Raw genomic sequence first — 13,889 nt, 5'->3', positions numbered from 1 at the left:
TCAATGCAAATGTGCAAATTATACCTTCTGGTATCTATGGTCTAAACTAAACAAACGTCTAGGTTTAGTCAAAGAAAATTACTTACCACCGCCTTTGAGTATAGAATATCAGGAGGGAGCATAAAACCAAGACAAGAGGACCAAAAAGGTTTCCGCATATGGCCGACTCCAGTTTCCGTAAGCAGGGAAGTGAGAAACTTCATTTTCAATAACGAATGTCAACAACATGTTTATAATGGCTAAGGAAGATGAGATTGGGCTGATGTAATGAAAGCGACTTTATACAGTCCAGAAAAACAATCAATAATATGAATTAAAATACAAGTAGAATGAATTGGCGATCACTGAACTTGTGAATGATTTTTGAAATGAATGAATGAAAGTTCATATCGTGTTATTTTACGTGAAATTGTCATTTTTGGGCTGTATAAATTTTCCCTAAGTTAATGAAATTTTATATATCGAACAATTATTGCATTTGCTTTTTTTTGGCGTATATTTATTAGCATGCAGAAGTCTGCTTTTAACTGGAATTGAAATGAAAAATTTAAAGGAAAAGCATAGATAATAATCAATTTTATATTAAATAACAATTTACAATGATCGTTGATTAAAATGTGATAAACTAATGAACATTCAACTGATCCCAAGAACTGCAAACAGGTTTTGCATGCGCTTAGCGCAGTTCAGAAAGGAGCAGTAGCATAAAGCATTTGTTAATACTTCTTCAAATTCACTTGTTGAGAATCACTTTGTTCATAGTGGGGTTAGTAAGTGTAATATTAAAACGATAATATTCTTTGTGGGGGTGCATATTACATTTGCAGCATTTAAATTCAGTTGAATATAAAAAAACAAATTCGTTCAGAAAAAGGTGCACATGGTGAATAATCTTCAGAAAAATGATGAGCATAAGAAACATATTAATTTCAAGGACAAAGACAAGTTTATTCGCAAACTGAACCCATACTTTTCTCCTTTTTACTTCTTCAGGAAATCTGGAATGAAGATAAATATAAACGTGGTGAAATTAAAATAAAAAACAGTTGTTTACAGGGTGATGTATTAAAAAGGTCATTGTTTTCTTCAGTTCATTGATTAGGTTATTGTGAAGTTATGAAAAAAGGATTCCTGATGAAACATTCAACGATCAAATCAGGATTCTGCACGGCTATGAATTCGAGCTAGCCGAAGTTAGCTCGATTGTGATTGGCGACACTAAACTTCCATCTCTCTTGTATTCGGGTCGTTAGGGATCGAGCACAATTAAATGTTTATTTCCGTTCCTTTTATCCTTTATAACAACGTGATGTGGTATGATGTAATGTATATGTATATACTTTATATAAGACTCAGAGCAATAAGTTTATTACTCTATGGTATACATTTAATGGTGGGTTTATGCACCATTCCTAAGAACTAAGATTTAACCTAAGAACTAAGAATTAAACGCTAACAAATCAATGAGGGCGTTTATGCATTTTACCTAAGAACTAACACTAGCACTAGAAAGTTGACCAATTTTCAACTAAGAACTAAGGGCTCAGGTAAAATATATAAGTGCGCGTGCACCTCATAGAATTTCAATATTAACGAGTACCAGCTCTCTCATTTTATGTTTCGTTATTCGAGTTTATCGATGAAAAGTATAAGGTGTATCTGAAAAAAATTAATTTAATTTTTTCACAATCAACATCAATGTCAAACATCAAAGTATAGAACAAATAGAAAGTAGTTCGAGCACGTACGCATGCCTTAACTAATAACTAATGGTGGATTTATGCACCGTACCTAAGAACTAAACCTAAGAATTCAGTGGCGTTTATGCACTCTCTAGTTAGTTCTTAGTTAAGGCATGCGCACGTGCTCGAACTACTTTCTATTTGTTCTATACTTTGATGTTTGACATTGATATTTATTGTGAAAGAATCAAATTTAATTTTTCAAATACACCTAATACTTTTCATCGATAAACACGAATAAAGAATTTCCAATCTTATATATCATTTCTAATGTTCTGAATCTAATCCTTTGCCTTACATTCATCAAATTCAACACTTCTAACATCAACCTAATTGGAGTTCTTCTATTACACCTCAAAACCATTCTCATACCCCGATTCAATATTTTCTGCAGCTTATCTATGCTATTCGAAATGTGCATAAACGCCCTCATTGATTTGTTAGCGTTCAATTCATAGTTCTTAGGTTTAGTCTTAGTTCTTAGGACTGGTGCATAAATCCACCATAACAAGAGAGTGCATAAACGCCACTGAATTCTGAAAATGTAATAACAAAAAGAAATCCTTGTCTTACCCTATGATACGCCTATGGCATTTGTTGGTTAACTTTGACAGCACGAAACGCTAAATTTGACTGAGAATCATAGGTCAATGTATATATTATATTTCTATGATTTAACCTCCAATAATAGAATTGAACCATAGAATAATGCATGTATGTTTATTTCTCTAATAGTTTAACGATTCGAATTTCGAAAACCCATTTATTATAAATAAAACAAACTTATTGAATAAAATGGACGTGACAAATGAAGATTCCATATCTAAAAAAGGAAGGCATCGTAAAAAGCAGTTATATAAATCCATTCTACAACAAATGGAATTTTATTTTAGTGATTCCAATTTGTCGAAAGATAGATATCTATCACAATTGATTCAAGAAGAGCCATGTAAGAAAAAAATAACTGAATATACGTTATCTAATCTCAACAGCGTCTTAACATTTTTTTTGCAGTTGTGAATCTCAATGAGTTTTTGAAATTCAACAAAATCAGAAAGTTGACCCTAAGTATTGATGATCTGAGGAAAGCTATCAAGAAATCAGACATATTGGAATTATCTGAAGATTTAGAGAAAGTAAAAAGAAAGACAGAAATTAAAGTAAAAGAAAATGTTGATGATTGCACTATTTATGTAGAAAGGATTGCTGCAGATTGTACTCATGATTTTCTCACAAATACTTTCTCTGATTATGGGCTTGTAACATATGTGTCAATACCTAAATATAAACATAATAATATGAATAAAGGGTTTGCTTTTGTAGAATTTGATTCTGAGGATGCTGTTCAGAATGCACTAAATTACTTTGAGAGTATAGGATGTAAAATGTCTTCAAATATTAATCCGGAGGATTTGTATAGCATATCATCATATGTAAAAGAACATGAACTAAATGAAGAAGATAATAGGGGAACTAAAAGGAAACTATCTGATGATGAAGGCAGTGATTGTAAGAGGATTAAAAAAGAAATTGAACAGAATGAAAATATACCAGTTGAAGAAGATCTGAAAAAAAAAAGAAAGAAGGAACATAAGAAGAAAATGTTGATCAAAGAATTAGGCTTACAGATTTTATCTAAGTAAGTTAATATGTAAATTTTTTCACTTTTTTTTTCAATATTGAGTTAAGTACTGAAACCACTTTTATGTTCATTATAATTAATTTTTAGAAAAATGTTTCAACAATTGAACATTATACAGTGTTTCAAGTTCGACTGCCTATTAGATGTTTATAGGAAAATTCGGAATATGATACTATTCGCAATTACCTATTCAGCTGAAATATTTCTGAAGCTCGGGCTTTTGCAGTTATCCAAAAAATGAAAAATATTTAATTCAAAAAAAACTTTTTTTGTCATTTTATTCCTTAGTTATTGTGAAATTGTTTATTCTCTATTATTATTTTCTAAAATTATTGCGTAAGTCCTAATAGTTTTCAAAATATCAAAAAAAAAACGAAAAAAAAAAGAGTAAATTCTCATAATCACTTAGGTATATGTGAATTATTCTTACTGGGAATGACCTATCCATAAACACCATTCCCTTTTTCGAACTAGAATGATTTAGGAATATCGTACATATATTGAATATTGTGCCAAAGATTGTGAGAAAATTTGATCTTAATAATAATAATAATCTTAATGTTTGATTTTCAATTAAGAACCCTATTTTCTATGATTGCATTGGATTCTAGGGAGAAAAATGAGGGTAGTGTTAAAACAAGACTATGACCCTAAATTCAATAATTCAAGAGTTGTTCAAGATTTTATGAATTTATGTTATACGTAGAGTCAATTTCACTCCATCTGTTTCCAGACAGACTTATAGAGCAATACTCTGTGATTCCTTCACATGTGACAGGTGTATACATTATCAAAACCACATTAATTTTTTTTTAACAACTGAATGAATGGAAGTATTGATATAGTTTCTGCACACAAATTGAAATTGAATAGAGAAAAAGAGTTAGAAGTCTCTTGAAGACAATATTTCACGCGAACAAAGTCGCAGATTGAAAATACACTCAGCAGAAAAAAACTCGGCTATTTTTCATCGATTTCAATTGTTTTTACGCCAAATTGAAGATAAATTCTTTGGTATTGAAACAAACTCCAGAAAAGTTTTCCAAAAATGTTGATAGCTTACTTATACAGGGGAAAAAAACATGTACTTGTAGTCCAATTTCTTAACACCCAGTGGAACAGTTCGGGAAATTTGTAAAGTTTACGCTCAGTTTATTACAAGTACCATTCTTCTCGCAATCTCTCCTTTTTTATTTTACCTTGATATCTCGATTTCTTTCAGAGATACATGTATTCAAATAAAAGCCTGGGATTTTATGATCACGCCAAGCTGAACAAAAAATAAGTCTTATATCAAGGAGGTTTTGTTATGGTATAGGCCGGTATATCAAGACCGATACGCACCAAATTATTATTTATTGAAAATGGAGCTCTAAATACTCAATGTTACATACAAGACGTTCTTTAGAAAGCTGTAGTTCCCTATTCTCCATTTGTTGGATTTGTTTGATGCAAGACCACATGTAGCAAATATTTTTAACCAATATGGATGGGTTGATCTCCAACGCTTAGAATGGCTTGTATGTAGCCCGGATCTGAATCTGATTGAATATCTCTAGGATGAAATTCAAAAATACATTCGTCGTCGTCCTTTACTATCTGAAACACTTGATATGCATATGACGCAATTCCACATAATTGCATTATTCTTCTTATCAATTCGATATCTCGGCCATTGCGTACACTTATTTCCGCTAGAGGTGGGTATACAAAATATTGAAAAATTACAATTATGTTTTTCTTTTTGTTTCAAATTACTGTTAAATATTGAAACATTATCAATTATTTTTTCTCTTAAAAATCTCTCAATATTTTCTAGAACTCAAATTTTGCGGTCTTTATCAGCAATCAAAAGCGCAAAAACATTTCTGATGAATATTTTCTGAAATTTGGTTTCTCTTATCAAATAGGGATTTTCATTTTTCCAAACGTGAGTATTTCTTCTATTGAATAATCCTTCATTGCTAAATTTTGCTTTGTAGGTCCAAATGATCTTTTCCAAGAAATTTCTGTCAATTTCAATTCGGCAAACGATATTGAAGACATTAATTCTGATTATGGAGTCATTCGCTTCGAGAGCTTGCACTTTTTCGAATTTAAAATTATGCATTTTGTGTTTTTCCAAAATTTGTTGTAGAAGATTGCTCGAATTTACTTCAATTACAGAACACCGAATCTATGAATTTTCGAAATACGCACATTTATCTGGTTATCTACATCATCAACTATATATCTTCTTTTCATAATTTCTAGGAGGTTTACCAAGAATTTTGTTGCATCCACTAAGCATATGGAATATGTAGGTCCAAAATTTCATTATTTGAATAGCGGAGATTCATTTTGTGAAATTATATTCTACTACCTTTAATAGGAATACACCTGTCACATGTGAAATAATATATATTTATATAATCTGTATCCCATTTGTTACCTTTCGGTGTATGGGTTTCATTGTCTACATTCTCTAACTTAACAATAACTTAAGAATAATTCTAATTTGATCTAATAAATTTCTTCCATTCTGGCCTATTTGATGTCATCATCTTAGCTTCTCTGACGCTTTTCCCTCTCTTCTTTATTTCTTCCTCCACCATATCCTCCCATGTTTGTTGCGGTCTCCCCCTTTTTGCTTTTGCCTCCCATATTGGTTTGATTGGCCTCTCCTCCCCCATACGATGTAGGTGTCCCCACCATCCCAACTGTCTCTCACCCACAAACCTTTTCAATGATTTTATCCCTAATTCACTTCTTATGTCCTCATTTCTCCATCTGTCCATCCTTCACTCCTCTCAAAAATTTCATTTCTACTGCTTTCTACTATTTTCTCAGTACTCCATTCCATATATCCAAATTTCCTTGTATACTCCTCCTTGTTCCCGCCACCAATACGATGTCATCCGCAAAAGCACATTCTGATATTTCAATTCTTCTCAAGTTCTTCTAACCAACTGTAAGCTTCTCCGTTCTCTCCTTTGCCTCTCTGATTATTTCATCCAAAAACAAAAATAGTGTCGGACTTAGCACTCCACCCTGTCTTAGTCCCTCCTTTGTCTCAAATAATTCCAACTTCATATTTCGGAAAATAACACAGTTCAAGCTTTCACAATATATACTTTTAATCGACTCCACTAAATTTTTATTTACCCCTCTTGTTTCCAATATCTCCCACATTTTCGATTTACCAACTCAACTCTTTCAAAAGCTTTCACCAGATCTACAAATATAAAATAAGCCTTTCTTCCACTATTTTGATCTTATAAATGTCTGTTTCAGGGTGAAAATGTGGTCTTGTACACTTCTCCCTCTCATAAACCCACTCTGAGCTTTATCTAGTGTGTCCTCTATACTTATTCTTAGTTTATTCTCCAATATCGCTTCGTATACTTGAGTGCTGTACTTAGCAAGTTTATACCTCTATAATTATCACATTTCTTTCTGTCCCCATTCTTGTAGGCTTGTACTATCATCGCCATTTTCCAATCTTGCGGTATTTCCTTTGAATTCCATGCTTTCTGAAATATTTTCCTGAATATATTTACACCTTTTTCTCCCATGTTCTTCATCATTTCCGGTGTAATTCTATCGTATCCTGCACCTTTTCCATTCTTGACTCTTCTCAGAGCTGCCTTAACCTCTTCAATGCTTATCGAGTCTTCTACGTCTCCCTCCCATTGCTTATCTCTTTTTTGTGTTTCTTCATTCTTGACTTTATTTCCCTTCAGTAATTCAATGAAGTGGTCCTTCCATCTCTTCATTATTTCTTTTCTCCCACAAGCAATCTGTTTCTTTTACACTTAATCGATGTATTGTCAATCTTTTCCCCCTTCCTCATATTTTTCATGACTGTAAAAAAGCTTTCTATTTTCCGTGTAATTTTTCTCCATTCTTTCTCCAACTTTTCTCCTTTTCTTCCAATGTTACTTGCTTAACTCTCTTTCTTTGTTCCTTATATTTCCAATAATTACATGCATTTCTATTCTTTAGATATTCCTGCCATAATATTTTCTTCATTTTAATTTGTCTCTTCAAGTTGTCACTCCACCAGGCTGTGCTGTAACTTTTCTGACATGATTAGATATTTTAATTTCTATGTTCATAGAACATTTCTTTGAAATACACCCTAAAAACAGATTGGTGAAATATTCATAAATTAAGAAAATTTCGAATAACTCTTGAATTATTGAATTTAGGGTTACAGTCTTGTTTTATCACTACCCTTATTTTTCTCCCTAGAATCCCTGCAATCATAAAAAAATAGGGTTCTACTTTAAAAATCAAATATTAAGATCAAATTATTTTCACAATCTTTGGCACAATATTTGAAACACCCAATGATGATATTTCTCAAGTTCAAGAGATGCACGATATTCCTACATAATTCTACTTCAGAAAAATGAATCAAGTTTATGCATAGGATATTTATAGTAAAAATAATTCACATAATAGAAACTATGGAATTTCTATTTTTTTTTCAGTTTTTTTTGATATTTTGAAAACTGCCGGAGCTTCGGAAATATTTTCGCAGAATAGGAAATTACAAACAATATCATATTCCGATTTTTCAGATTTCAAATAGTTCTCCAGAAACATCTAATAGCCAGTCGAACTTAGAACTGTATAAACATTTAATGATTATCAACTCAAATATCTTGAGCCTGGCCAGACAAAAAGCAATCTGTTGGAAGGGGTCTTATTTATAATATTATCAAAAGAAGGGATAAATTATGGGAATATTACTATTTCTCTATCCAACTGGACCCCAATGAAGATCTATTTTCAAGTATGTTTGTATGCTGTGAAACATGAACTATTATTCAATAACTGAATGAAATGTTGAATCAAATCAAAAAAAATCATATTCTGATTTGTTTAGTTGAGTACTTTTTCAGCTTTGTCATTATTGCTTTTGTATTTATAGTTTTATTTTGAAATAATTCAGTATTGAATTTTTCTGTGAAATCTCTCATTATGTTTGGCAGGGGGATCATATATTTTGCAACACATTCATATTTAAAATACTATCTGTCCGCCTGAGTTAGATAATCCTTTCTGTATGGTCTAAGCCTTAGGCTTCTAAACTTCTTGAACCTTAATTCCTGCCTGGTGTTTTTAATATTGATATAGTTATCTGAAAATGTTTATTCTATCTATGAAGCAGTTTTTTGGTACTGTTCATTCAATTGTTGACTACTAGAGATGAAAATTCAAGAATAGCACTGGTGTCAGGAGATTTTGAGCGCTCGTTCAATCATGAGCCACAGAACTGTTATATGTATTATACAGGGTGAGCTTTTGAAAACGAAACAGAAGAGATAACAAGCGGAATTAACTGATTAAAAAAAAATGCTCGGAGACGTTGATTTTTGATTCGAAGGAGACAATTTTTCAGATCAAATTTATATCCATATCGTTTCAGCCCTTAGTGTTACAACCCCAACCCCTAAATTTCGAATAGGGAGATGGGTAGGTGATACCTCATTTGAAAGGTCTTTCTATCCTGAATTTAGCATATTGCATTTTTTCAAATTTGATCCATTGGTTTTCGAAATATTCAAATTTAAATTTTGAACAACACTGGGTTTACCTGATGGGAGCATGCTGTGTAATTAATCGAATTTGTTATTCATATTTTTTTTTGTATGTTCTGTATTTTCCGCTCTCAAGTTTCAAATAATATTCAAAATAATATTCAATAGATACATCGTGATTATAATACATTTCTACCCAAAAGTAATTCTTATAATAATAAGTTAAATAAATGAAAATCGTGAAGAAATGACAGAGCGCTCAAAAAAATACGAATTCTACAATAACCCTAGTACTAGGTTGTAACTCTAAATGTTAAGTAAAATTTTATGCCATTGCTCTTGTTTCTCTTTATAAATTATGAATTATTCTTAATTTTAGGCAAGAATGGAAGAAGATGCGAAATGGCTATTTGAATTTACAAAGGAAGAAGATGAAGGAAGTTAAAATGCATCTCAATAGTTTTAAGAATGTAAAAACAACCTCAGATAAAATTGAACAAGGCAATACTAAAATTTCAGACTCTGAAAATGTGGAGGAGGCTCCTCCAAAGTTAGAATATGTTCCTGGTACTATTGTGAAAGTGAAACTTTCAGAACCTTGTCAAAGTGATAAAAAAATTAAGGTATGAAAATTATCTCTATATTGCTACACCATTGTCAATGAAAAATTGAAATTAATTATTCATATTTTCTAAGACGAATAAGATTACTACTATTTTAAATTTCATATACATATTCACCTTTTTTTCGCAATTTTTTAATTGACTGCGATGGCTTATTAGACGTTCATGGAAAACTAATCATAATTTTATGTATTTGCATACTGGGCTTTGAGATTATGATCGTTCTCCATAAAATATTTTCTGGTTATACCGGAAACAGACTACTACTTTCTTATTTCAAATAGCACACCCAGTAATATTAATAAGCTTCATTTAATGGAAGTCACTACTCACACACTACATACAGCAGAAGTGAAATGAAAGGAATGAAGTTGTGTTAATGATACAAATATAATAACAAAAAAAGGAAAAACTTTCCTAATAAAACTATATATTTTCATAATTCAAAAATTCAAATCATGGTATATGATTAAATGATTAGATAGCTTACTTGATGACAATTTGAGCAATATGCTATACTTTGTGTATAAACGCAACGGTTCATGAGTTAATGATTCTAATGAAAAAATGGTTGCGAAGGAGTCTCACATTTTGTTTAAAATTTCTGTAGAAAAAGTTTTTTTCGAAAAAAACTTTTTCATTTTTTGAATCTGCCAATATGTAGTATTATAAGACTGTTTTTGATTCGGACCAAAAATTTATAGGGTGCTTATGAGATGATCATGAATTTCAAATTAGAACCTGTACTTGAACTAAGGAAAAACCGCAATCTCTAACTGATTAGAGTTGTCTATGACTTCCTGAAAACGCAGGCCGCCAGAGGAGAAAAGAATGGATAACAAAGTTAGACTGATACGCTGAAAGCCACGTGGTGGTAATCTCACTTAACATTAAGTACATTAACGGATTACGAAGGGTATTCAAAGTCGCAAAGTTTCAATACTCATATAATAATTACTGTCTATGCTCTATGGCAAGTAAAACAAACCATCACCCCCTCGACAGCTGCATGATCTATCCTTACCACAATAATTCTCTGGAAATAGTTTTGAAATCAATAAGTCTTCTCTTAACCATGATTCGAAAACTGCAATAATTTTATGTTCGCTAAACAATTTGTGAGTCTTAGTATTCAGTCACCTACAGTTCTGATAATACACAGATAGACCGTCATTCAAATACTTTGTTCTTGTTTTTTCACGTATTATAGGAAGACCATTCAGAAAGCCTAAAATAATATGTTGTTCTCCATTGTTCTATCGTACTTTGTAATTATTCCAAACTTGTCGGTGATGCTCTCTCTGGTGTACAGTCAAGTGCGCTCGAATTTTTACATTTTTGTATCTTTCATAGTTCGCAAGTTCCTTTTTGTTCTTCAGCATAAGAGGAACGCAATCAGTTCTCAAAAAACGTACTTTAAGTGGACTAATTAGGCTGGCGGTGTCCTAATCGATTTACTTTAATATTCTCAACATTTACGTGTCCTCTATCCCCAATGATCCGTTGTCCCTTAAGTCACCATAGTCACCCCGTATAATTGGTTATAAAAAGGACATTCTTTGAAACGATCGCAAACACTCTGAACCTGAGACGAGTTCAATCAGCAAATTATAGAAAATGTCTCTCTGAACATGAGATCGTCTCAGATTCAGATGATATTTATGATTGAAACTCAAATATAGCAAGACAAACTAACAATTCAATAGTCCCAATAGTTTATTATTCGATGTCACTTTTATGAACACTTTTTGGTATATTCGTTTTTAAAAATTCCACTTTTGAGTTATAATTTATGAAGTATTTATTGTAAATAGTGAGGCCCACATTTCAGTTTAGTTTTTGTGCTCTTTCCAAATATGCAAATGGATTTTCAAAATTCCGATATAAAGGATGCAATCGTTTTGTAATTTTTTGTTAACTCGGACCTGGATTTCCTTGTGGCTATTGAGTTATTAATTTGTGCATTAAATGAATGCCAAATATGAAAAAATATACAGGGTGATTCGCTTCTTATGACCCAGGAAGTAATGAGTAAAATTGATAAAAACTCAGTTACAAAAATAAAGAAACAACCAGAGTCAATAAATTTGGTACATATATCTAGAACCACTTCGGTGCCCTTTGTATTCGCCTTTTAAGTTTTTACGTTTCCCATCTATAAACATACAAAAGACCATCGACCCTAAGTCCTTCATCCGCTTAATAATTTCACAACAATATGCATACCAAAAAAAAAAAATCGCTAACATATTATGCAGGTTCCATTTTCTATTCACCATATTTTAATTTTAGTGTTTGTACAAGTGATTTCAATGGGTATTTTCTGGTTTCAAGTTTAATATCTTGCTGAAATAGATTCCAGGTTCTGAGATTTATTGATGAATCAATTGAATAAGTTTTATGTTATTTTGTTAGTCTTTCTTCCAATGGCTGTATGTGCTATGTTATAAAGCGACATTGTATGGATCGTAATGTTTATTTAAAGAATATCTTAATTTAGTGATAGCTCAAATTCAGAATAAAAACACTCAAACTACTTATTCAGGACCTGGAATAAATAAATAGAAAAATGAATAATATGTTTATTTATTTATTTTTTTATTGATCAAAAATACACAAAACAATGATGTGCATCTCACAGAGGCAATCGAGTAATAAAATGTTTATTATTGAATTTTATATTTTTCAGATGGAAGTTAAAGCTATCACAAAAGATGCTCTTTATGTAGATGTACCATTTTCTTCTGGAAGTGAAGAAATTTTTGTCAGATTTCCATCTAATGAAGCTGCTGAAAAGTTCTGTACTGAAGAAATAGGAGCATTTAGGAATATTTTACAAGGAGAAGAAGAGCAAATGTATTGGAAGAAAATAGAAATTGATCGAATTAATAAATTTCAGAAATCAAAAAAGAAACAGAGAGGAAAAGACAAACTATTGAAGAGAACTGAAAAGCATTTAGCCAAACATACACGATTTGATGAGAATGAATGAATGTTTTGTAAATATCATCAGTTGTCCTAAATGATAATAATTAATTGTAGCCTATGATCATTAATCAACAAAATATATGAAAATTGTCAAAAATTACATCAAAGTTTATACATATCGATTTATTCATTTTTTAACCTCTTGAATACTATCAAGACTAGGTGTCCTTATTTTGAAAATGTATTCAATCCTCGAATCAGCTATAAAACATGAAGCTACAGAGTTCATAACTATTAATTTTTTTTTGTTTCATTTTCAAATATACATATAAATACAGATACAAATTTTTAAATTTTTTTCCCTTTTAGATACTTATTTTGCTCCCAACTCTACTGAAGGTAGAAGAAGATTTGTAGTCCATTTTGGGGAAACAAAATATTTTTGGCCTCTGATTTCAACATTTTCGCTTGCAAAATACATTCCAAAACATTCTGCAACAACTTTGGTTTCGTGTAAATCTATGTGTCTGCAAATTTTTGAAAAAATCTTCTTCCTCTTTCATTAAGATCATAACCTGTTCTTCTTCACGGTATCTCTGTTGAAGTGGAGCTTTAGCTTTCCGAGCACCTTTTCCTTGGTCTTCCCACATCTTTTTTGGTTTGCAATCTTCTATGTTGTCTGATTTTGATTAAATTTAATTTGGATATTCAGATTGGATTGTGAGGGAAATTGGAGCTTTTCAGCCTTTTCCATGAGCAAATGTGATTATCCGGACCTCAATCATTGGATAAATTCAATTACCTTGCTCTTTTGGGTTCTACTTGACCGATTTCGATGAGATTTGATATGGTTATTCGGGTTGGGATATTAATAGCTTCATAGGAACCAATAACTCTTTCTAATGTAAGTTATGCATACGTTAATTCTAACTTTGCTGGAGATAATAATTTTATAACACTGATAATAATAGTGTGGGGAAGGGGAGCGATTTTTCAGCAGCAAAGTATGAGGAAGCATATTACCACATTCTTTGGCAGCAAATTTTAATTTAATCCTTTCATTGTTAGGCTTATGGATCAAATTCTATAAGATGATAAGTCTTCAAATGAATTCCACAGAAATTGTAACACATATGTGGATTTTCAAGGATCAATGTTATTATGTCTATGGATACAGGGTGTGCAACGTCTTTTCTGAGCTATTTTCTATTGCGAGTGTGGTCAGTTGTGCTTGTGTATAACCTTTGAAGTTACAAAATTTGATCATAAAAATCGCGAAAATCTGCATCGTTCGAGATTTTTTCTCGGTTGGCAAATTGAAATTCATTTTCTGAATGAACTTAGTTGTCTAAGAATTTTTGTGAAAAAATTTCTTCATAAATCGAATAAAATTTTTTTTTACATGCCTATAGCGAAATAAAAATTT

General features: G+C 31.4%; 1 protein-coding gene and 1 long non-coding RNA gene across 3 annotated transcripts; one reads left to right on the top strand and one right to left on the bottom strand.

Annotated features, from left to right (window-relative positions):
• Positions 1–565: 565 nt before the first annotated feature.
• LOC123672973 lies at positions 566–2,404 on the bottom strand. 2 transcript variants are annotated; one of them, XR_006746397.1, is made up of 2 exons: positions 2,316–2,404; positions 566–998 (listed from the first exon to the last, which is right to left on the bottom strand). It is a non-coding gene; the product is annotated as an uncharacterized LOC123672973 (long non-coding RNA). The 2 variants fall into 2 exon arrangements; XR_006746398.1 differs by lacking the exon at positions 2,316–2,404 and adding an exon at positions 1,055–1,468.
• A 6-nt stretch (positions 2,405–2,410) lies between these two features.
• LOC123672972 (la-related protein 7) lies at positions 2,411–12,641 on the top strand. The gene is made up of 4 exons (XM_045607339.1): positions 2,411–2,691; positions 2,757–3,381; positions 9,292–9,535; positions 12,225–12,641. The coding sequence occupies exons 1-4, from the start codon at positions 2,538–2,540 to the stop codon at positions 12,525–12,527; spliced, it is 1,326 nt and encodes a 441-aa protein (XP_045463295.1). The 5' UTR covers positions 2,411–2,537; the 3' UTR covers positions 12,528–12,641.
• Positions 12,642–13,889: the final 1,248 nt, after the last annotated feature.

Source organism: Harmonia axyridis, chromosome 2, assembly GCF_914767665.1.
Source record: "Harmonia axyridis chromosome 2, icHarAxyr1.1, whole genome shotgun sequence".
NCBI classification, from domain to species: Eukaryota; Metazoa; Arthropoda; class Insecta; order Coleoptera; family Coccinellidae; genus Harmonia; species Harmonia axyridis.
Note: the sequence above shows the minus strand (reverse complement) of the source record. Positions and strands in the feature narration are given on the sequence as shown.